The sequence below is a fragment of the Octodon degus genome, unplaced genomic scaffold, assembly GCF_000260255.1.
Source record: "Octodon degus isolate 3935 unplaced genomic scaffold, OctDeg1.0 scaffold00030, whole genome shotgun sequence".
Taxonomy (NCBI): domain Eukaryota; kingdom Metazoa; phylum Chordata; class Mammalia; order Rodentia; family Octodontidae; genus Octodon; species Octodon degus.
The window spans coordinates 8,157,384-8,183,760 of record NW_004524606.1 but is presented as its reverse complement, the minus strand read 5'-3'; the positions used below and the strand labels follow the sequence as shown (position 1 = coordinate 8,183,760).

At 36.0% G+C, this 26,377-nt stretch overlaps 1 protein-coding gene across 1 annotated transcript in view; it reads left to right on the top strand.

Annotated features, from left to right (window-relative positions):
- Mdfic2 (MyoD family inhibitor domain containing 2) overlaps window positions 1-26,377 on the top strand; it is a 130,722-nt gene that overhangs the window by 98,502 nt on the left and 5,843 nt on the right. The window contains exon 3 of the mRNA XM_004629498.2: window positions 22,330-22,551. Within this exon, the coding sequence (XP_004629555.1) occupies window positions 22,330-22,551 (222 nt within the window). The remainder of the gene's footprint in view (window positions 1-22,329; window positions 22,552-26,377) is intronic.

Sequence of the window (26,377 nt, the reverse complement as noted above, 5' to 3'; positions counted from 1 at the left end):
AAAGAAAGAAAGAAAGAAAGAAAGAAAGAAAGAAAGAAAGAAAGAAAGAGAAAGAAAGAAAGAAAGAAAGAAAGAAAGAAAGAGAGAGAGAGAGAGAGAGAGAGAGAGAGAGAGAGAGAAAGAAAGAAAGAGAAAGAAGAAAGAAAGAAAGAAAGAAAGAAAGAAAGAAAGAAAGAAAGAAAGAAAGAAAGAAAGAAAGAAGAAAGAAAACAAAAACTGGATAAATCTAAAGTCTAAAGGGTGGGTTTGGTCATGTTAATATCATTATATTTACTAACTGGATTAGAGCCAGAGAAATCACCCACAAGGCACTTTCAGCCAGTTTCAATTGTTCTTTTACTATTATAACAACCTAATTGACTGCAAGTGATGGTGAACTGAGTGATTTACCTGCCCAAATGATAGGTTACAGACAAGCATCCATCAATTAATTTAACAATACCCATTAAGTTTAAAAATCTGTCCTAACAATGACAGTAGTATAGGCAGTATAGAGAGCTAAATTGGGTAGAAATATTATCAGTGGTCAGACAAGGCTAGGTCCTTGAAGAAGCTAGGGAAGAAGATATGAACTCTTTACAATTGTGAAGAGGGCACACTCATTGAAGGCCAGGCCTCCAGACAAAGATGAAGAGACTATACCTACATACCTCCCTGAAGGATAAACAATGGCTGATATTCTAAAATAGACATTAATCACCTAGGTGAGTTACTAAGAACTTCTTAAGCCATCCCTTCCAGGAAGGTCCTTGTTCTATGTTCACTTGAAACCGGCTTGTTTCCCACTGGGTCAATATTACCTAAGTGTCTATACTTGTAATCTTACAGGTTGATCATACTTTTGTCCCAGTTTATACTCACCTTGTGATGTGACTTGCTTCCCCACTGGATCAATATTACCTAAGTATCTATACTTCTAATCTTATTGATTGACCATATTTTGTCCCACCTTATACCTACATCATGATTTCATATCCACTTCATGGTTGTATTCCATAAAGACTCTCCAGTAAGTGGAGTCTGTGGCAACCCTCTTTCCAGGTCCCCACCTGCCTCTGTTAGGCAGAAACTATCTTTTCTTCAATAAATACTTTCTACTTGTAACCTCTCTTTTACTTAGAATTCATTCTTTGATTTTGGGAAACATGAACTTGGCATAAGGGACATCTAGCAGGTTGGGAGTTACAATATTTCCCTTATATCATTTGGAGGTCCTATGTCATTACTGTATAAATAGCCTGGGATAATCATGAGCAGCAGAATCCCAAGCAGTGGGACAAGAGCCAAATTGCCTTAACTCTAGCATTCAAGATCTATCTCATTGTCCTTTTTGCCCCTTTCATTTAAATCTGGGCCTCTTTGGGGAATTCTGACCAGTCAGTCATGAAGGGGAATTACACTGGTTCACAAAAATCAGGTTAAAGATGGCTTAGAAGGGATGTCTGTGAGCAATCTGTCAACATGTCTGCCTGCTTTAAATAAATCATAAGGTCCCCAAAGACAAAATCATACTTCATTCATCTTTGTATTTTCTGCATACATCAAAATGGATAAAAGGAAGGACTTTAGCCTCTAAGTGCCTAAATTAAATTTTTTACTCAAATCACTACTGGTTTAGGAATACCACAATGAATAATACCCCCTTCTTCTCTAAGACATATTTTCCTCACTAGGAAAACTGAGCTTATAATAACTTCCTCATTGGGTTGTTGCGAAGATTAAATGAGAATTCATTTAAAGCACTTAGCCAAAGCTTCTCACAGTGTGAAATGAGTGTTAGCTATCATTACTTTTATTATTGTAGCAGGTACTAAAGAATGGATGGATGGATGGATGGATGGATGGATGGATGGATGGATGGATGGGTGCATGGGAGATGAAAGTAAGTGACACCCATGGTTTAGCTCAGATCTAATTCTGCAATTTTGTTTAATTGCCAAAGCATTCATATCCAAAAACTTTTCCATGATTTTTAATACTAGAGATTGAACCCAAGGCCTTCTTACTGGCTACATATTTATTTGTTTGTTTATTTATTTAAACTTTGAGACTGGGCATTGCTAAATTGCCTAGGATGGATTCAATTCATGATCATCCCATCTCAGCCACTTAAAGTGGTGGAATTATTGACATCTACCACCACACTCAGTTTAAGGTTCTTATCTGAAAGCATTTCACTTTTGCTGGCTATTATTGTCCCTACCTTGGATCCAACATGATACCAGGAAAAATATCAGACTAAAAGCCTATGACTAGAATTTAAAGCATATCATTACTAAGCAGGCTGACATGTATCTACATTCATTCATTTTTTTTGCCGAGCACCATGTTAAACTCAGCAATTCCTAGGAATAATTTTTTCCCCCATGGTGGGACAGATTCAATTTTTACTATGTGTCACAGAAACCCAGAAAAGGAAATTACCTTCTTTTACTCAAGTCAAACAAGGCTCAGAAAGGCTGAGATCTCCATAAGGGGAATCAGGATGGGACGCAGAGACCATACAGAGACGGGAGTGTATGAGTGGACTGTCAGGAATACATATCAGGGAAATAGACAATGACACTGAATGCACATGGAAAGGCAGTGTACTGCATCCTTGGATGCCACCTTTTTGCCATCCTATAGGTACCAAAGTTGGTTTTCCATCGAATTGCTCATGAGCTCCCAAGTTTTCTCAAAAATGCCTTGATTTTGTGTTCTTCCTTTTTTTTCGAAAGTATTCGAAGGAATCACTAAACCCAGGGAGACAGCTCAGTGGAATAAGCTCTTCCCTGGCAAGCACAAGGGCCTGAGTTCAATCCCTGGTTTTGAAAAAAAAAAAAAAGAAGAATAAAGATCCATAGTGCTTATCTTTGTCATCATTTTCATTAAACAAAGGGAATAATGAAAAAACTTTCTGAAGTGATTCTCCACTAGAGCCACTAGAATTGCTTTTTACCTTGGTTTATTTTTTTCTTTTCTTTTTTTATATTTTAATAATTTTATTGAGAAAGAAGTAGCAATGAGATAGTACAAACTGTTGTACAGGGTTTCAGGGTAAGTCCTGAGGGGATTTGACTGATCTTGTCAGATACAAAAGTTACACCTTCTGTTATATAGGTCTTGTTATATAGGTCTTAACCATCCAGCAGAAAAGTATAAAATCGAGGTATGAAAAGTAAAGCCATATTAATATGCTGACCTGTAAAAGGCTCAAGTCAACAACTTTTGACACTGTCAGTCTTGCAGATAACCCACTACCATTATGGACTACTGGACTTTACCCTGGTTTCTAATCTGCATCATTCTAGTAGGATTCTAAGGCACTTAGCCAAGAGTCTACCTGCCGATCTCTATGGGTCTTTTTTTTCCACATTGTTTACATGTTTATTTTCTTAAAAAATATAATTATTACACTACTCATTTAACTTTCAAGCAAATAAATATGAAACAATAAATGAGTTAACTATAAAACATTTTAAGTGGCACAAAATATATATCTAGCATTAATAATGAAAAATAGCTAACACCATAAATTTTACATTCATTTGAAGTCATGAAACTTTTTTCATTTTTTAAAGAGAACAAAGTAGAATTAAAACAGAAAAAATTACAAGTGATTCAAAATTTCATTTAACAAAGTAATACGAATTTCACAGTATTTGTTGTAATGCATAGTGTTGTCTTCCATTACCAGATATATGCATATAAAATTAGAAGAAGAAAGAAAAAAAAGAAAAAAAAATATATATATATATATAAAAGAAGGAAGAGAAAAAGTACAAACAATTGAAAAAAGGAAACAAGGGGCCGGGGAGATGGCTCAGTAGAATAAGCGCTTCCCTGGCAAGCGCAAGTGCCTGAGTTCAATCCCTGGTACCACAAAAAAAAAAAAAAAAAAGAAAGAAAGAAAGAAAAGAAAAAAGGAGACAAAACAAGTTAAAGCATTAACTGCTTCTTTCCATAAATAGCGGAAATGCACAGTACAATTTTCCAAACCATCCTGCTCACATATATCGATAAATCTCTTTCCTCACTCCCTCTCCTGTCCTTCATCTCAGAACTCTTTCTTTTTGAATAAGTTCATTGCCTTTTCCCAGTATCTATTGTACCCTTCATATTCTGTTTTTTTCTTTTTCAAGTTCTCACACCAAGGAGACAATATAACGTTTGCACATGTGGGTCTGATTTATTTCACTTAAGAGCATGTTCTCTAGTTGCATCAATTTACCAACAAAAGGCTCAGCTTTATCCTGTTTTATAGTTGAATAATATTCCATTGTGTAAAAATACCACATCTTCTTTATCCATTCTTCAGTTGATGTGCATCTGGGTTGTTTCCAGGATTTAGCTATGACAAATTACACTGCTATAAACATGGGTACACATATATTGCTGCAGTATGGGGTTTTCAGTTCTTCTAGAAAAATACCCAGGAGGGGAATAACTCCAATGCTAGCTTTTAAAGGAATCTCCACACCAGTTTCCATAGTGGTTGTACCAGTCTGAAACAGGGTAAAAGGCTTCCTTTTTCTCCACAGCTTCTCTAGCATTTGTTTTTGGATGACTTCTTGATATCAGTCATTTTTTCTGGGGTGAGATGGAATCTCAGTGTTGTTTAAATTTGTATTTCTCAAATGACCAATGATGTTTTTGCAAACTCTTCAGTGAAACTGAAAAGGAAGTAATTCTCCCAGACTCATTCCTGGAGGCAAGTATTACTCTGATTCCAAAAACCAGAGAAGGACCCAACCAAAAAGGAGAACTATAGGCTAATCTCTCTAATGAATACAGATGCAAAGATCCTCAATAAAAAAAACTAGCAAACAGAATGCAGCAAATAATCAAGAAGATTATGCATCATGACCAAGTGGGATTCATTCCATGAATGCGGGGATGATTCAACATACACAAATCCATAAATGTAGTATACCACATCTACAGAATCAAGAACAAAATCCACATAATCTCTTCAAAAGATGCAGAAAAACCTTTTGACAAAGTCCAACACTAATTCATGATAAGAAAACCTACAGAAAATTGGAATAGATGGTTAATATCTCAACCTGATAAAAGCCTTCTATGAGAAACTAACAGCCAGCATCATCCTAAATGGGAAAAAACTGAAGGTCTTCACTTTAAAATCAGGAACAAGACACGGATGTCCACTGTCTCCACTCCTGCTTAGCATAGTGCTGGAAACATTAACCAGAGTAATTAGACAAGAGAGAAAAGTAAAAGGAATAAGGATTGGAAAAGAAGAAGTGAAATTATCATTATTTGCTGAGGAAATGATACTCTACAAAGAGGGCCCCAAAAACTTACCAAGAATCTTATAGATTTAATCACCAAATTCAGCAAAGTCAACACCCAGAAATCAGTAGCATTTTTGTACAAATGAACACACTGAGAGAGAAATTAGGGAAACCACACCTTTCACAATAACATCCAAACAAATGAAATGCTTAGCCATCAATCTCACAAAGGATGTAAAAGATTTATACAGTGAAACTTAGGGTACTCTGAGAAAAGACGTAGAAGAGGATTTGAGAAAATGGAAAAGATATTCCATGCTCCTAGATAGGAAGAACCAACATTATGAAAATGGCCATACTCCCACAATCACATAAATTCAGTGCAATCCTGATTAAAATACCATTAATATGCCTCAGAGAGCTAGAGAAAACTTTCCTCAAATTCATTTTGAATCTGCTGGTATTTCTAAAGGATAAGTTAAGGGCAGGCCAAATAGCTTAGCGGATTAAAGCACCTGCAAGCAGGTGCAGGGGCCATGGGTCCAATCCCCAGGCCTGCTGTGCTGGCCCTGCCCTCATGGCTCTCAGAGACAGCAATTGAGACTGTGTGTGGTAGCACATGCCTGTAATCCCAGCTCTTGGTAGGCTATAAACAGGTGGATCACTACAAGTCCCTGAACACCTTGTAGACCTTTCCCTAAAATACAAAAAAGAAAAAAAAAAAAAAGAAAGAATCAGTTAATGCTTAATTTTTTTTTCTTTTAGTTCTCACTATTTTTCTCTTTTTAATTTCCTATAACTTTTTGTTGTTGTTTTATTTTTTAAACTAATTTGCATATTTGTGTCTAGTAACCTAAACAACCGATTTGAAGATAACATCATGCAATATAGCAATCACTGTTGAATTCCTATTACCTTTAGTGAAATTTTGTATTGTTGCTTATGCTAGTTATTGTTAGCAGTAGTAGCATTACTATGTATTATTTAAAAATATAAATAAAAAAGAGATTTTGCATAGCAGTTTTCAAGCACAGCAGTGGACAATAAATATTCCTATTCAAAAAATATTTCTATGTGGACTATGTCATTTTGAACAGGAATATCTCTTCAGTGGTGAAATATATCTTCCTATTTTTTTAGTGTAAAGCCTTTTGCATTGAAATAGTCACTAATAAGTTATATAATTCATAAAAATTGAAAAATTCAGAAAAAAACACGGAATCATGCTGAGTAAGAACATTTAGAAAATGCAGAAAATAATTTATGGGTGGAGATTGTATCAGGGAATTTTTCTTATGTGTAATTTTCAGGTAACTGTCATAACGAAAAATGAAAATCAAACTATTATTTACTATACTTCGATATTGTACTAAAGGGAGGCCAAACATCCCACATACTTTTGGCTCTTTTTTTTTTTATATACAGTATCTCACTATGCATCTCAGACTCATAGTGATCCTCCTGTTTTCAGCCTCCCCAGCGCTGGGATTACAGGCATGCCTCACCATGCTGGGTCGCCATGGCCAACTTAGCATACCCAAGGACAGGGCTGGAAAGGCATGTGGTGCTGGGGATCAAACCCTGGTCCCTGCACTTGCCTAAGCAGGAACATAGTCCACTGAGCTACCTTACCAGCCTTTCTTAAGCAGAGTCCAACCAGGGTTAATTTTTTTTATGTTTAGAAACACTTCAGTGCTTCTGCAGTAAATTAGTTTTGAGTCAGATGATATTTTTTTCATGGCACTATCTTCTTAAAGTTCAATTTCTTAATTTTTGCTTTCTTAATTAGCAAAAACATAATTATTTCAAGACAGTTTTAAAAGTAGCATATTTTTTTCTGGTCACATATGACACTATTGTTCACTCACATGGAAAAGACAAAGTCACTGAGGTTAGAGTTGTTAAGATACAACCATATACTTTCAAAATTTTAACTTTGCTACATCACTGTTTACTGACAACAGGGTAAAAGAAGAATTTGAGATCAAATTTTGGATAGTTGCTTCATATGTGATTTAATTTTCTTTGCCTGGGTGCTCAAAAAGTCTGCTTCTTAAACTTTTTCATTAGCATATACTGATGACACACCTAGATCACAGTCTTCACATGCATGAGTACCTGTACATCGCTTCATGCTTCTCTTTTTCCAATTTCCCTCTCCTTCCCTCAACCATTCTTCTAGTTCCCACTGACAAAAACTTTATTTCTATTTTTTCTTCCATTCTCTTTTCTTCATTTTCCTTCTCTTCCCTTTCACCTCTCACTTCACTTGTTCTCTTTCCATTTGAACATGTTTTTCCTACTTTTCAAAATCTTTCCTCCGTTATGCTCCTTATTTATCCTTTGGGTTTCTCACATAAGAGAAACATCGTGATATTTACACTTGTGTTTTTAATTTATTTCACTTGAAATTATGGTCTCAAGATGCATCAGTTTTCCTACAACTGACTCAAGTTTATCCTTCTTTATGGCAGAGCAGTACTCCACTGTATATAACTACCACATTTTCTTTTGATAAGCATATGGGCTGTTTCCAAAATTTAGGCATTATAAATTGTGCTGATATAAACATGGGTATGCATGTATCACTGTGGTATGTTAATTTAGCTCTTTTGGGAAGATGCCTGTGAAGGAAGTAGCTCAGTCAAATGGAACCTCTACTTTTAATTTTTCGAAGAATCTCCACGCTGATTTCCATAGTGCTGTGTTAGCTTACACTCTGAGCAGAAATGGAGATGGGTTCCTTCTTCCCTGCAGCCCCACCAGCATTTGTTATGACTGATTTCTTGATGGCAGTCATTCTTATGGAGCGAGATCAGATCCAAGTTAAGACAATTTACACTTCTCAGATGATCAGTGATATTGTCCCCTTTTTTATATATTTATTTGCTCTTTAAACTTTTTCATCTGGGAAATGCCTCTCCATTTCAGATGACCAGTTTTGTACAGGGTTTTCAAATAAGGGAGGAACCTAAATTTTTTGATTTGTTAATACATTCTAGATGTTAGTTCTTTGTCTGAGAAGTAACCGATAATTATTTCCCTCATTTAGTTGATTATCTCTTCATTCTGTAGGTGATTGATTTGTAAAAGCTTTTTAATTTGATGTCATCTCAATTTTTCTTTGTAAAATTTCCTTTGCAATCAGGGCTTTGTTTGTAAAGTCTCTGACTATATTTATGCCTTTTAAAGTTTAACCTAATCTATCTTCAAGCAGGTTAAGTGTTTCTGTTTTTTGTTTTTGTTTTTGTTTTTTTGTGGAACCAGGGATTTGAACTCAGACCTTTGCACTTGCCAGGCAAGCATTTATTCTACTAAGCCATCTCCCCAGCCCCTAACTGTTTCTGTTTTTATACTTAATTTTTTTTTCTTTTTTGTATGTGGTAGAGGGTCTCCCTATACAGTTCGGGCTCATATGATCCTCCTACTTTCAGCTTCCCCAGCGCTGGGATTATAGGCCTGCACCCACATGCCCAGACTTAGTTGCTGGCTCAGTGCACCTAGGGGTGGGGCTGAGGCATACGGGACCAGGGATCAAAGCCTGGTCCCTGTTCTTGCTAAAGCAGGCACTTTGTCTACTGAGATATCTCACCGGCCCTTATACTTAGATCTTTAATCCATTTCTATTTTAGTTTAGTGCATGGTGAAAAATATTGGTCTAGGTTCAATTTCTGTCATGTTCTAAATCCAGTTTTTCCAGTATTATTTACTTAAGTGTCTTTGTTCAAGGGAAGATATTTTTCAAAATAAAGTGGTTGAGTGTGCATAAAGTTGTTTATGCCTTGTGTTCTGTTCCATTGATCCTCCGGTCTCCTGTTTTGCTTGGCTTTATTTTTTTATTTATTTATTCATTCATTCATTTCTTATTTTTGTCTTGCCAGTCCATGCTGTTTTTATCATTGTAGCTTTGTAGCATAACTTGAAATCAGGGATTGTGGTGCCTCCTGCCTTGCCCTTGCCCAGAAATGCTTTTGCTATTCCAAGTTTCTTCTGGTTGCATATGAATTTTAGGATTGCTTTCTCTTGTTTGGTGAGTTACACTGTTGGTATTTTGATTGGGGTTGCATTAAATCTGTGTAATAGTTTTGAAAGTATAGCCATTTTGATCTCATTGAGTCTGCTTATCCAAGAACAGAGGATATCTTTCAAATTTTTGCTATCTTTCTCAATCTCCTTTTTCAGAGTATGTTAGTTTTCAGTCTATAGGACTTTCACTTCCTTCATTAGATTGATTCCTCAGTATTTTATTTTCTTGATGTTATTGTGAAAGATGTTATTTTCTTAATTTTCCTTACAATGAGCTTACTATTCATGTATGGGTGTACTACTAACTTCTAAGTGTCGACTTTGTAACATACTATGTTGCCAAATTTGGTTATTTAATTCTAGGAGATTTGGTGGACTTCTCTGTTCTTCTATATAGAATATAATGTTGTAGCCAAATAATGATAATTTGACTTTTCCCTTTCCTATCCCTATTCTTCTTATTTGTTTCTCTTATCTAATCTCTAATGTTTCCAGAACTGTATTGAATAGGAGTGTTGATATTGGAGATATTTCTCTTGTCCTTGATTTTAGAGTAAAAGCTTTCAGCTTTTGACCACTTAGGATGATGTCACTTGTTGATTTGTCATAAACGCTTTTATCAGATTAAGATAAAGATATGTTATTCCAATTTTCTGTAGGTCTTTTTTTATCATGAATGGGTATTGAATTTTGTCAAATGCTTTTCCTGCATGTATTGAGACAATCATGTGGTTTTTGTCCAAAACTATTTTTGTAATTCAGAATATGTTCTAGAATTGTGGATCTTTTTAAATTGAAATTTAGGCAGTAGAGTATGCACTCAAAAATTATTTCAGGACACATACTTCAGGATCATCTTTGCATGAAATTTATATTTAAATTGTTTTGGTTTCTTCTTCACAAATCTCTATTCCTTAGATGAGATTTGTGTGCTCAGATCTTTGTATCTATTATCATTTTTCCCAGTATACCCTTAATTTTGACCTTCACTTTTGAACATTGGGGATTTTTTTCTATTCTCTTCTATATTACTAATATTTTCTTCAGGGTAATTTACTGCCTCTAAAGCAGATATTAACCCTATAGTTATATTTTGACATCTTCATCTTTCATATGCTATATACCCCTTGGATCAACTATAATGACTTTTTAATCTGTTTGCTCTTAGGACTATTTCTCCCCTCTTTACTAAATTCTTATATGACTCAATAAGAATCTTATGTAACTTTTGCAAATTTTCTTCTACTTGTAACAAATCACTGCTAAATTTGATCTGATGGCAAAGAGAGGATTCTTGGCCATATCATAAAGGAGCAGGTCTTCCTAAGAGTTGGCAACACAGCTCTCTCATTGTCACAAAATTGTCACCACAGCAGGAACAAATGGAAACAGATGTGGTTCCTTTTACCTTCAGCTATGCCAGCACCAGTGCTAGACTGACTGCATGTTGCTGTTGTTATTCAGTTGCGATTGGATAATATTTTGTGAAAATCTTCCCCAGGTGTATCAGTCTCAAATTTTATGATGTAAGTTTTCTTTCTTTTTCCATATTTTTTATGTTGTTTTAGTAGAATAGTAGGAGAGGCTATATAAAAGACCCTTCATCATATGATGATATCCGAAATCTGGACAGCTTGACTCCAGATTTTGGCCTTTGAAAATTATTTTTTCAAACCTGTCATTATTATCAAAAGAAACAAATGAATATCCTTTTGTAAGGATTTTTTTATCTCTTGAAATGGCCTAAACACTTCACAAAATTGTCCAGTTATTTTTAAGACCTGAAATCTTACACTAACTTTATGGTATCTTATTTTAACACTGTAAAATATATTCAGAGTAGTTCACCTCGACATGCTTGAATACTGAATATTTTATGCTTGGACAAAGAGCAAACTGTAAGTCTTTCGCCAAGCACAGTCAATGCACTGGAGTATGGGTTACCAAAAATGCTGAAGAATTTTTTTTCTATTTATTGTTATAGCTCAAATCCTTGTGTCTCTTGTAGGCTTTAAGTGACATAAATATGCATTTCCATCTGCACATCCTTGTCAGGAATAGTTCTGCTGGGAGGTGTTATGCCACCCAAGTACTTCCAGAATAGAGTCTGTTAATCCTGTTACCACTATAGAAACTCAGAGGAAAAGTCTACTCAGGCCACTATTGCAGCTGCTGTGGCTGTAAACCTTCCAGCAACCACACCCTGAGTACCAAAAGGAAGCACAAGAAAACAATTCCTTCAGTAGGAAAGGGATCCAGAATGCTGACCTTGGTGTATTACTTACAGCAATGGTATCCAAACATTTTATTGAAAACATTTACAGTAACAAAGGAGGAAAGTAGCAAGCTCACATAATACATATGCACACATACCTCCACACATAATGGGCACATATGCTACCTACCATATTAATTGTAATACACACTGTAAAACAAGCAAAAAAGAACTATTATGTTAAGCTTTAACAGTAGAAATAGATGCTGGAATCACATTGGATAGACTTGTGCATCCTCCCATGTGTACATACACCACTTTGGAAATCACTGGGCTAAACCTCCTGCAGGCTACTAGGTGGGCCATGAGGAAAATAGATCTTAAACCCTCAAATGGGTCTTTTGACAGATTCCATAATACAACTGGACATGGGGGTAGGCAGGGGAGTTATGAACAATATGTGGTTTGCTTTTCCATTTTCTTTCTCCATCATCTCTTGCCCCTTTTCCAGAGTGGCCTGACAGACATCTGTATTAATCTTAACTCTAGCTTCTAGTTTAATAGGTACATCAAGATAGATACTAACTAGTCAAGGTCTAGGGACTTATGTATGGGGAGGCTCCTAAGACCATCAACTGATGTCACTTCCCAAACTTCAGTACTCAAAATAAGTAACAGCTAAGGAAACAAAATCTAATCATTGGTACTTCAATAAATATTTTATTGATGTAGAATCACAAAATATTATAATTGTTTGATTCTACATAACACAAGAGTTCTCAGAATTACCAAGAATCTAGTCATAGAAAAAAAATTCCACAGAAAAGCTGGGAATGTGCATATGGAAAAACCTACCCCTATGAGTGACAGACTGTTTATTCAGCTGTAGGAAATTGGACACGACTCTAAGTTCCTTCCCAATTGATAAAAATAAATTAGTTTAATGGTAAAACCTAGAATTGGCTAAAGAACAGTAGGCAAACTCTTTTCAATCACTGTCATTATTAATGAAAATTTTGACACAATCTCTAAAAGGCAATTAGCAAGTTGTATTACGAACTTCAGAGATCTGAATAATAACTCAATAGGTGTTTGCTTAGGGATTGGATTTACAAAAACAAATAGAGATTCAAACAATAATGTTTCTTTCAAGAGTATTTATGATATCAAAACTAGAAACAATCTACATTTTTATTGAATGCATAATTAATGTTTTATGACATACTATACACATTACACATTCTCTGATCCCTATATATTGAGCAGCTCCTGTACTTTGGAGATGCTTCTAGTATGTAGCAACAAATAAACACAGACAATTCTCAAACAAAGAAGGCATCTTAGTCAAGGAAGGAAAAGAGACATAAACCACAAGGAAGTAAGGAAATGAAAGTACTTTTGAGTATTGAAAAACACTATGAAGAAAATGAAGCTGAGTGATAGAATAGAAATAGCTGGTGTTACGGAATATATGATTACTTTATACAGTAATTAGAATCTCTCAACCTTGGCGATACAGATATTTTCAACTGTATTCTTTATGAGTCTTGGTGGTCAGGGAAATGAGTTCTTATGCACAGTAGAATGTTTAACAGCTTCCCTGGCCTGACACAGGATGGATGAAAATGTCTTCAGACATTATTAAATGCTCTTTGAGAGGCAAAATCTGCTACAACTGAAAACCTTTGCTTTGATTTGTGAAAGGGAAGTCTTCTTCAAGGAAAAATATTTCTGTTCTGTTTTGTTTTATGTATTTGATACAGGGTCTCACTACACAGTTCAGACTCATAGCGATCCTCCTGAACTCATAACAATCCTCCTGCCTCTACCTCCCAAGTACTAGGATTACAAGCGTGCACCACCACACCTCGCTGACTTGAGTATGTTTCAATAATCCTTAGAAGGTAGAGAAATGTTTATGATATACTGGAAACATAAATAATATTGTGAATGAGATCCCAATACAGAAGTTTTATAGCTCTCTATGGACTGACAGTACAGCATATTGGTTAGGAGCACTGACTTGAATTCGGGCTGCCTTAGGTAAAATCTCAGCTCCACTATGTATTAATGATGTGACCTTCCATAAAGTTGGTTATTTTATATCCCTAAGCTCCTGTATAATTGTGAGGAAAGTGAGAATGGCAGTGGTAGCATCTACCATAAAGGGCTGATAAAAATATTAAATTGGTTTATATATAAAAAGCTCTTAGAAGATTGAGTGATACATCTGGAAATTACTATATATTTTTATTTTAAATGTATATATTACTTGAAATCACAATATATATTATTAACTAGGTATCCAAAGATACTGATATACTGCTACTTTGGAATTCTGACTATATTTTAATATACCTTAATTTATTATAATATTTGCTAATTAGAATATAATAGTCACATAAATTAGAATATATGTGTGTTTTAATTATAATTAGTATGTATACAATTTTTTAGATATTTCCCTTTTTTGTAAAAAGAATACAATATATTTAAAATGGTAAGCATTGCACTGGGGAGATAGGTCAGCAGCATAAGTACCTGCCTGGCAAGTGCAAGGTCCTGAGTTCAATCCCAGTATCAAAAAAAAAAAAAAAAAAAAATTGGTAAGCACTACAGAAGATTTTATTTGTATCTTTTTATGATTTTTATAGATTTACATACAGATGCAAATATTACTTTCAAATAAAAATGAAAATCAGTATGTATTTTAGAGAAAGAATTTTGCAGACTTTCTCCAGGATCAACAAGCATTCTGGGCGTGGAGGAGAAAGACCAATAAGAGGTACTTAGAAAACTTCTCCTAGGGATTAAAATCATTGTCACCTGACAGCTGAGCACAGCAGCTGGAATCTGTCAGTCCATCAGTCAACTGAAAAGCATTGAACCCCTCCTTCTGTCAGACACCTTGCAAGGTGCTGGGAACCCAGAGATGAAGGGAGCCTGCCTTCCCTGGAGGAGTGCACCACAGAAGAGGAAAGCAGAGCACTCCACAGTTCATGACAGGAGCAGAAACTGAAGGAAAGGCCACCTCTGGGGTCCTCTGTTAATACCTCTGTTGGCGAGCGAACTCCTGGAGGAAGATTCGTGCAGTGAATTTGATGGATGCGTTTGGAAGTTAACTATTATTTATCAAATAGGAGTTCTCCCATGAACTTATGTCTCAGTGTCTCTTAATCAAGCAGGATCCGTTAACCCAAGAGAGAGGACAGTTTGGAGGAACTCAAGAGTTTATCCACAGAAAGTAATCTCAACTTCATGGCAGTGCCCTTGGTTTCTAAGGCTGTTTGTGAATGCAAAGTTTGATGGCCACAGGAATTAGAAGACATTAATAAATCTTACGAGTTGGAGCATCTTAGGAAAACACTGAAACACCCATCAGCTTCCTCATTCATGTAACGCCATGTTCTGCAAGGTGTCTGTGAGTTTCAAACGTGATAATGTACCTAAGAGACTTACATGACATTCCAATAGTTGGAGTGAATAAATTGTGGGAATTTTAACAGAATAGAGACTATTTTAAGTAATTAGTGTGTAAATTTTAACTTTATGTTTAAACATTGGCAGTAAAAAATAAATAAAAATAAAACACCAACTGTGCATATAATACCACTGCTGCATGTTTATAGCCTGATTGGTTTTCATTATTTCATAGCCCTAAAACTTTACTAATCCAAGTGCATCTAACTATAAAAACTGATGACCAGTTTTTTTCCCTGAGTAACATAATCTTTATTTCCTGAAATACTTTGTACAAACATTAAACTGAAAGTAATTGCATAAAAATGAAATGAAGACTAATAATTGTAAACTGTTTTCATGTCTGAAGAAGATTCAACCATCTCTCAAGAGTGAAACGCTCCTTGTTACCAGCTTATGATCCGGCTATAAAAGTATATCACTTAGCCCTTGTCTTTCTGAAAATACAAAGCATAATGATGTGCAAAAAACTGAGGTAATTACACAGAAGAGTCAGGCAAAAGGGAAACAAAAGTAAAGCAAAATAACAACAGCACACTTCATCCCCAAGAAATTAAAGTTGTTTTGGGGTGCTCAGGAGCTAGGGAAGGGACACAGCCAGGCTGTGACACCTCACTTCTCACCCTTTAATCCTTTTCACCTTGAACACTTGCTGCTGTTACTTCTGGAGAAATAATAAACCTTTGCTTTTTCTCACTTTTTAGAACATTTACTAAGGGTGATTGAAAAGGCTTGAAATGTCCTGTCATAGTCTTTGATAAATATTTTATCTCACATTTTTTAGTCTAAGTCTCAACTGAAGGGCTACAGAAGACAAATCAGAACAATGATATATAAAATTGCTACTTTAACTTCAAAGTCTTAAAGGACATCTTCCAGCCAAACGTGACATTTGAAAATTATAGAAAAACATGTCATATATATTTATTTATTCTCCTAATGAGTTAGAGTTAATGAGATCAAGGTTTTGTTCTATCCAATCTATCAGGCTATAGCAATTGAATAGTCCCTGACTACTTATTCTCACTCAGTCCAAAACAGTGACACTATTTTAAGAAACTTTCAACCCTGAGCTAAAGAAAATGATCTACTCAGCATTAGCATTCAGCTTTCACAAAAGAAGTATGACCTTCCTGAAAACAACTTTCCTGAGTTATCAATTGCCTTTTAATTTGTTTTTATTAATGCTCAGGAATCCTAACTTTTCTAATTTTTCTCTATCTTCAGCCACAGTAATCAGTTCCAAATGTAAGGACAATAATACACACATTTAGAAATGTTGATTTGATCCTTTCTAATAACTTTTACCATGCTTAATCTTGTTAAATATTTTTTTATACTTGTATTACCTACAAGTTGTGGAAAATATAGTTATATATTCCAACACAAAAAAAGTGTTCCTAAAATTAACCAATTGTTTTAATTTACAAAATTATCATATGTAAAAATAACTTTTTGTATACTTTCATTTCATCAACTATTTTTACTAAACTAATAATTTGTCGATGGTTTCATGGGTTAAACCTTGTTATGTCACTTGTCTACCTTGTTATGATATCAACTGTAGATAATTATAGCACTAAATGCTAAGCCAGAGTATGGTTTAAATACATGGGAAATTTTAACCCACCCTTATAACTTTAAAAATGATCAATATATTTGAAATACATACATTTTTTAAATATTTGATCTTGAACTGAAATTAAAATCACTCTTCTTTAAAGGATTACCTAAAAATATTCATAAACAGTACTGTAGTTTATCACTGCCAAGAAAATTTAGCAGCAACCTACTTGTTTTGAAAGACAATAGAATTGATAAATAGATTGAGAACAAGAGAATGAGAAAATATTCAGGTAATAGTGAGTCATTAGCAGTTCTTACATGTGCACAATGGTGTGTATGTGTTTGGTTTTGGTTTTTGTTTTTGATTAATATGATTAGAAGAACATAGTTCAAAGCATCATCTTGATCATAGCACACAGAACATCTTAGATGGAGTTGTCACCATGTGAAGCCCAATGACCACCCACAGAATCTGAACTTGAAGAGGCAAAGGACCAACCTTGAGTGGTAGTAATGGAAATGAAAAGGCAGACAAGATCCTAAAAGAAGCTTAGAAAAAAGAATAAAAAGACCCCTTGCTTGCCTAGGGAAAGGATAGAACAAGCAAAGGAATAGTTTTCAAGCCTAAGGAACTGGAAACATGAAAATACAATCAACAAAACATGGATTTTGGATTCTCCATGGGTAGCCAGACTTATCTAGTTCAGGAGAAGAAAGAAGAGGCTAGATGTAAACTGAAAGAATTTGGTGGACAACCACGATAAAATGTCCAAGAGTTAGGTACAAGTGTGAGACTGAAATTTGTGTTGATTAGATGCCTCTTAACCAAGACTAGTTATTTTTCTTTGAATTCTCCAGTGGTTAGCATGGGACTACCATGGAGTGTAGGCTCAGTAAATGTTGTCTGCTTGGCAGCTGGTCGGCTGGTTTCCTCAAGATGTAGGGAACAGCTTCACAAAGAAAACAACTGAGATATGCATCTGAGAAAATAGGACCTTTGAGGGTAGGGTTAAAAAAAAAAAGAGCTCTGAGAGCCAAGAGCCAAGTCTTAAAGAATAAATATATGGAAGAAGCAAAAGGAAATATGAGCAGATAGAAGAAACAGGTCAAGTTACTAAGAGAACAAAAGCAAAAAGATAAGGTGAAGAAGGAAAGAAAAAGGAAGGAAACAGGGAAAAGAGGATAGGAAAAAGAAAAGACATGGAAAGAGAAAGAAAAAGCATAAACAAGAATGGAATCAGAGGAGCCAGGCAAGAAGAGATGCAACTTATTTACATTCTAATGCTATATCTGCAAGATTCAAATAGAGAATGTACAGCTAAAGATATTACAAAGTCACATTTAGTGAGAAAAACTGAAAATCATTAAAATGCTTCCTTAATAACTTAAAGTAAATAAATGAATGGCTCCTGTCACAGTGATTCATCTATTGCATCTGGGTACTCAATAAATGTTAATTGAATTAAATTAATAACATTTGCACAGCAGTAATAAAAAATTAATTAACTGTCTATCTTTCTGTTACTTAGTTATGCCCACTGGTTCACGCAATTATTTCTAACCCAAACATGAATTTTCTATTTCAATGATTTTCAAGATATACTTTATTTCTTATCTAAAAACTAACTATAGATGAGCTCCTAATTTTTGTTCTAATTTTTTGTCTTAAAAATTATTTTCTCTGGGTTAATGTCATAAACTATGTATAACATTCCAAATATAGTTTCACAAGTTCCTTATTTAATTCCAAAATAGTTTTCTCTCAGAAGATGTGATACCACTTTTTACATGTTACTTCTTTTAGCTTATGTTACTTTATAATATTTCAAATACAATGTCAAGCAACACTGTAAGGCAAGACTCTGGGAAAATTATTGTTAGTACCCCATCTATATAAAATATGGAAGATTTCAGTAACATTCACCAAAAATTGTGACTCACTTCAGATGTCAGAATTCTGGGTTGAACAGACTGGTTCTGAAATGTGTGTATGTCAGATGATTTTTTAATGAGCAACAGATAGCTGACACTGGGGAATGAAAAAAATAAAAATATAAACAGAGACACAGAATTAAAATAACTTTATGAATGGCAGTTCAACTTGTCCATAAAATTCTCTCAGTACTAGCCTAGCATGCTCCAAATGGTTGCTTAATGTAGCACACCACTTACATTCAAAATGCTATACTTAAAATTGCTACAAAATTAAAGAGACAATCATATATCCCTTGGCTGTATACTGTGTCCTCCTCATGTTCTTACATTCCACTAACCTCCATCCAACTCTTTTGTTACTGAGTTACTTTATGCAAAAGCCATTTAAATTACATGCAGCCTGACTGTGTGTGATCAGTTGAATTGATTATTAATTGATCTGTTAAGTAAATAGCTGCTGCAATCTCTATGCGCATCACAGCTTCATTTTCTATTGACTTATTCTGAGCTGCTGTTTAGCGCACGGTACAAAGCAGCTGTAGTTCAGTAGGCAGGATTCCCTGAGTGTACAAGAAGCTTCTTTGCAAGCAACACTCAGAAAAATACAGCCTGTCAAGCTAAGTTATTTGAAAGACTGGATTTGGGGACACACCTCAGGATTTAGGGTGCAGAAGGCAATGTGCATTCTCAGCAGTTAGGATGCTGACATAAAATTTAAGAATAAGTAAGAGATATTTTGAATAATACAAAGGATAAAAGCTAAGCTGTTTGAATTTACTAACCCTAGGTTTGAATACCAATTGTAACACTGACCAAAGAAGGATCTTTGGACAACTTGCTCAATGAGTATGCTAAGCCTTGATAACTCTCTTTTATTAACTGGAGATACCAATTTCTATTTTTTCTGTTGAAGGAAGCCAATAGAATCTAAATCCTATATTATCTGATATGCTTATGTTCAACAAGGTATAGCAAGTATGTAAGTGGTAATAGAAATAGGCAATGCATGTGTGTATTTGTGTGTGTGAGTGTGTAAGTGTGGGTAAAATAGTGGTTTATATCTTGGTGATTTTGTTCCATAGGAGAAGCATGATAATGCCTATATATGTCACAATGTATGGAGGCAGGTGCTATTGGCATCTAGTATACAGACAGAGATAGAGCTAAATGTCATACAGTCTCCCCATAACAAAAGAGAGAGAGAGAGAGAGAGAGAGAGAGAGAGAGAGAGAGAGAGAGAGAGTTGATTGATACATAGATAGATGGATAGATAGGTAAGTAGATAAATAAATGATAGATAGATAGATAGATAGATAGATAGATAGATAGATAGATAGATAATAGATAATTAGATAGATAGATCTGCCCAAAATACCAATATTTTGTGATATGGGCTGATTACTGGATGTTTTGATATCTAAGTAAAGAAAATTCACTATTACTTTTGTTGTCATCACTGAATTGTTAATTTGGTGAATTCTTCTTGAATTAGAAGGTTTTTCTCAATGTGCTGAGCCAATTCTATTTCAATATTCAGTAGAACATTAATTACTATTAACAACCGATTTTGCCTGAATTCCTATCTTTGCTAAGTTCTTTTAGGGTGGACTAAACCCCAACCAAGAGATATAATGAGGGAAGTATATGGGAAAGGGATAAGGTTAAGCATTATTGAAATGTAAGATTGTTTGTAAAATCAGAAAGAAACAAAAACGGCCTGACATGACTACGTACAGCAGACTGTTAAGTCTGGTGCCAGTTACAGCCTTCAGAGTGGCCATCCCATGATTAGATGGTCACTGACTGATGAGTCTAGAATGTTCTCTCCTTCCCACCACTCTCATGATTAGGAGGCCTCTAGGCTTCCCAAACCTGTGTGAATTTTGGAGTCACCTGGGAAGTTTCAAAAACCCTATAGGATTGTGATCTGCTGAGGAAAAAGCTGACAGAATCTTCAAAATTACAAGCTTTTAAATTTCTCTAGTGATAGTGCTCTGCATAAGAGAACCGTTGCCATAGAACCAAGCTCAAATTTCCCTTTGGGCGAAATGAAGAAGCAGCTATAGAACAAACAGAAGAAATGGACTTAGCAAAATAAATTTCTTGCACAGAGCTGTATAAATATGGTAAAATCAAACCAAGTAGATCTTTTTTCTTTTTCTTTTTTGAGACAGGGTCTCACTATGCAGTATCACTTTGTAGCCTAGACTGGTCTCAAACTCTCAACAATCCTCCTGCCTCAGCCGCCCAAGTGCTAGGATTACAAGTGTGCACCACCATGCTTGGCTCAATCATATTACTTGTGTCAGTCAACAATCATTATTGAATCATCCAGATACTAAGTAGCTATGGGACTACAACTCCCCAGAACACATCTTTACCCCCTACCCAATAATTCTGCCTGATCATCAAGACTCTTGCTTATTTAGTTCTTAAAATGTCCCTGGGAACCAGCCTGCCCGCATTTTTGAAAATACTTTCCTCACTTTTCTCTTTTCCTCATCTTAGGACTCTACTCATTGGGTCAGTCATAAATTTAGTTTAGTTCCATTCAGTCTGGTCTACTCTCTAACAAGACTTCATGGGCTGCTTCTCTCATATACTTTTAAGCACTGAAACTTATGCAGTCACTTCCTTCCTAATTTGTTTGATGCCTACGAAGACCAGGGACTGCTCCTGTTTCAGTCACCACTGCACCCTGACATTCAGTGCCTGTTGCTACAGACTCTGAGTTATTATGTGGCATTCAGGAATGAATACAGGAGTTCTAAAATACATGAATTACATGAGCCTCATGAGCTTTCTCTTTCTCTTCAAACCACAGTGTTGGACAGGGATTTTGCCAGAAGTTCTCTGAACAACTCTAACAATTGTGCCAGATGATTACATAGAATATAGCATGCCCCTAGAATATAGCATGTGCACCCCTAGTACCACACAGGCAGATAACTGAGCCTGAGAAATGGATAGCAACCAAATATCACTGAGGGCAGAAGGGAAAGCAGCTTATATATTATTCATCTGTGCTACGTTTTGTGTCTAGATGCTCCACAAAGCCTCATTCAGTCTTAGCACTCTTTCAGAGTTCGCTCAACCTGGGGCATGTGGTGCTGAGATTAAGGGCATATGATTACCAAATCAGTCCACTAAGTGGTCCGGCGCTATCTTAATCCCAGCAGTCTAGTTATAAGGAAAGTGGCAGAAAGATGCTGCTAAACTTTCTTATTGCCTTTGCTGTCTTCCACTACCTAGAATTGTTGCCCCTCTGCCATGTGCCACCCTGCCTTGGAGCCAGTCACTTATGGGCTGAAACCTCTAGGAAGTGTGAGCTAAATAAACTGTCCCCCTTTAACCTTGGATGTTGGGTATTTTGACAGCAATAAGAAAAAAGAGACTAAGACAATCTCTATCTAGTTTTTCTTATAAAGTAGAGAAAACTGACATTTGCAGAAATAATAATTAATAATAATAAAATGATTTGATTGAGATCATGTAAATTATTCAGCAGTACAACCCAGTATTAAGAACTTTCTTCTGCTTCTCTGTGTCAGGCCCACTGGGGCAGAATATGGGAAACATTCTGAGATGTTTTGGATCTAACTGAATGAATTTCTTGATTCTCCCACTCATAAAAAACGTAATTGTAAAAATATGTATTACAGATTAATATTAAACAGCAAAATTTGTAACATGATAAGAGTTTATAATCATATTTTCTTATATTTCTTCATGATATTTCTGCTCAACAAATTTTCATTACTTTTAATGACATTTTGTTTTTATCAAGTCTAGAATGTGAATTTTTGGTAAATTTTCATTCTTAGATCACTGGGCAGACTACGTATGTGTGTATTATTTTTTTTAACCTAGATATGCAACTCACAAGTGAAAAGCATACGGATGAGAAACCCATTAATGCTATCGTTATAAATTCAGTATCCGAATTCAATATCACAGATGGACCAGCCAAGGAAGCCTCCAATGAGAAAAACCTGTCAGAGTCCAGCACATCACTGTCCTCCCTTGAAGAATGCCACACAAAATTTTCCTACCTCCACACCGATACTTCAGTTCCTCAGAGAGACACTGATGGTATGTTTCTCAGCATTCAACCATCTCTAAATAAAGCTCCCCAGCCCCCAGCCCCTGTAAAATCACCACATATGCTCTTAGGGAAAAAAAAAGACTTTATGAATATTAAACAGGATGACTTCGATTTGAAAACCCTGGTGAATGACACATGTCAAGGTCACTTTGCAGTTACTAGGTGCTTGGCAGATTGTTTGCTCTCAAAACAGGGGATCAGAGGCAATGTGTTTTAAATAGCTTGAGTGGAGCATAATCATTTGTGTATGGAACCGGGAAGCAGATAAAGAAATGTGGCAAACTTCTTCCTCTTCTCACATAGGAACTACTCAGCTTGTAGCTCTAGGAAGATGAGAGAAGAAGACAGAGTAGAACTGTATTAAAATACAGGAATATAAGCTATACACAATATCAAGATGTTTACATCAGCAATCTCTAGAAAAGTGTTGATTTCTCCAGATATTATTGCTTTCTAGACCTTCTGATCAGTGCAAATCTAGATCAAACCATGTCAGACAGGACACAGACACCCAATTTGCAAAGTCAGTTTCAAGTTGACTTAGTACTAAATGACCATAATCAAGCTCAACGCCACGGACTCCACACTATGCCACAGGAAACATAACTCAGTTCACTGTGCAGTGACCTTTATGGAAATACAAGCCACTCCAGAGCTGTGTAACGTTCAATGTACACAATTGCACTTAAAGAAGCCCTGGGGTTGGGAAAGGAAAGTGTAACAGAGCATTACTGTTTCTGATCCAAACTTCAATTCACATTTAATTTTTAAAATAAAAGAAAAAAATTTTTAAAAATTGTATAAAAGCACCTCTGGGGGGATAACAGTCCAGCTCTTGCCTCTGAAGTCAAGTTTTGCAACAGTAACTGTTCAAGCTGTAGTTCTGTCAGCCATTTTAGAATCTCAGTCTCTCAACGATATCATAGGTGAAGTAACACACCATGAGGCATTCTGAGGATCAAGTAAAATAACAAGTATAAAGCACCTGGTACAAGAATTGGCCATAGTAGAAACTATCTAGAAACATAAATCTTAGGTTTTCTACAACTAAAGTCTTAGAGAGGCAGGAGAGTGAAGCCTTCTATCATGCTGCCAGTGTGGCTTCATGTACAAATGTGGCCACGGATGTTTTACACTAGAAACTACAGACCTGACTCTAGCAGCTGCCAGCAGCGCATGTGGTTAATGACAAACTGGAAACAAACAACAGGGACTCGTGAGGACTGAGGTACGTGCGTCTAATGGTCACTGTTTCTACCCAGCTCCACTAGAGTGCTGGCAGAGGAAACATAGGCTCAGTGTTGCCTCTTGAAGCTTTCCAAGAATAGCCAGATGTTAGGATTGTAATGTGAAGTTTCTATAATTTTCACTGTTGATAACTAATTCTGTTAATTTAGGGAACCCAACGTACTCCCAACAATGTATCTTTGGACTACTGCTAGCCTATACACTACAGCCTAGATCTGGGATGACTCTTAAATTTCCAGCTTTTGTGCAGATGAATGCCAAAAGCAGGCAATGCAAGACAGTTAAGCATTCCGACACTATAGCATTCTCCTAAGCGGTGCTAGGGATGCACTGCTCTTATTCATCTTGTGCATTGGGCCAAGGACCCCAGGATCTGGAATTTCTGTGCTATATGCCCATAGAGGAAAACAGTGTTCCCAGAACCACTCTACTCTGTTCCATAAGGAGTCCTGGGGGAAGGATAAGGGCCAGGCTACTAGCATGATATCTAGGCCTTTGGGCTATCAGGGAAGGGCCAGCATGACTACTTTATCAAAATGCTCCAGACTCACACCAGAAAATAACACATTACTGCATTCAAAAGGGCAAAGGATTCTGAGGTGGTGGCCCAGGCTTGTAATATCAGCACCTGGATGGCTGCAGCAGGAGGATCATTGTGAGCTTGAGACCAGCCTAGGCTACATAGTGAATTCAAGGTCATCCTGAACTAAACAGTGAGTCTGTCTCAAAAGAAAGGAAGGAAGGAAAGAAGGAAGGAAGGGAAAAAGGAAGGAAGGAAGGAAGGAAGGAAGGAAGGAAGGAAGGAAGGAAGGAAGGAAGGAAAACAGAAAGACAGAAAGAAAAACACAAGAGATTCATTGAAGCAGGTTGTTTTCTAAAGGACTGGATGAGCCAGGTCAGTATGACCCAGGAAGTGCATGTCTTAAACTGATGGCATAGGTAAGGGACCACCATTCTTTTTTGCCTTCATGACAGATTTTCCCAGTGAAGGAAGCAATTCTGATTACTGGACAAAAGACAGAATAGAAAAACCAAGCAAGAACCACAAAGCATGATGCAAAACTCTCATTATCTGTCCAAAACAGTGAACAGAGGAAAATGAAGAGTTAAATCAGCCTTACTCCATTTTAGAGAATTTTTGATAGTAATTAATTTAAGGATACAGAAATTGAGAACTGGGGTCATTGTTCGTACTGAGATAAATACAGAAATATCTTTCAGGAACAGCAGGGAAAACAGAAGGGAAAAGAGAAGATTGCATCCACTTTCATGTAGTTTGTGGTTAATTTATCTTCAAATGTATAAATGAGTGCATAGGAATGGATGCTTAATTGCTAATATCTATTATTTATATACATTGCCCCACTTAAAACAGGATAGAAAAGCTCCACACATGCAGATTTTGTAAAATGTGTTGCATCCATTAGCGCAGTTCATGGTGTGTGCTCTGATGGGAATTTAAAAGGATCTTTACTGCACATCACACACTATGTGCTGCAACATTATTATTAAATTGTGGTTCATCGTGTGTGGTCCCCCTCCCAGGAAAGTGGAAAAAGTCCAGAGAGCCTTCTGCACCTGCTTCTCTGTCTACATTACTCTGATTACAAGAACACCCCAGAGGATTTTAAAAAAATCAAGATACACATGATATCACAAAATAAGTTCCTTAAAAATAATTCTGATAATACACCTAATAGATGTGTAATTGTGAATTTGATACATCTCATCCAGGTGGAAAAAGAAAATCATAAATACAAGATACCTCAAAAGAATAGTCTTAATTATACCATGGACTACTGAATAAAATGATTACATTTTCTACACTATAAATTTCATACAATTAAATGCAGTGGTGTCACCTTATAAAATGTTTCAATTTTATAATTATTTCAGTTCATTTGCTCAGAAAAAAACATAAGCACCAATTTACCAAGTATCACCCAAATCTAGTCATTCTGGTTTTAAAGAACTGACTTGATGTTAGTTGTGCTTGTCTGAGCTTAAATAGATTTTGACATATTTAAATGGCTATTAAAATTGATAACATCAGGGATGATACTTCAGCTAGAGAAAAGCATTTGGTTACTGTATTCATTCCCATTCTACATTACAGATGTATTTTTGAGAATTTAATGTTTGGGGAATGGGACACAATTTTTATTCTTGTGAACCCAAGACTTGTAGCAATCAACCAGTCCCTGAGTCATGATGTTCAGCATGATGATAAATTCTCCAGACAGTGCAGGTTTGTCTGGACCCCTGTGCCCATGGCTTGGCTGCCGTGCAGCACTGGGATAAAACCCAGGACCTCTGCACAGAGCTACAGCCCCAGACCTAACTGAGTTGCCCAGATGGGGATCAAACTTGTAATCTTCCTGCCTCAGCCTCCCACAGGCCTACCCCAACCCCCAGCACTGGCTTCTTTTTTATTTCCTTATTTTTAGTTTGCTTTGTTTTGAAGGGGGGATTGTTATTTACCTAGGATCACTGCTGCAAGAACCATAGTTTTGCTACTTTAGATAACCATCCCCAGGGTACCAGAGGACATTTTTCTAAGTTGAA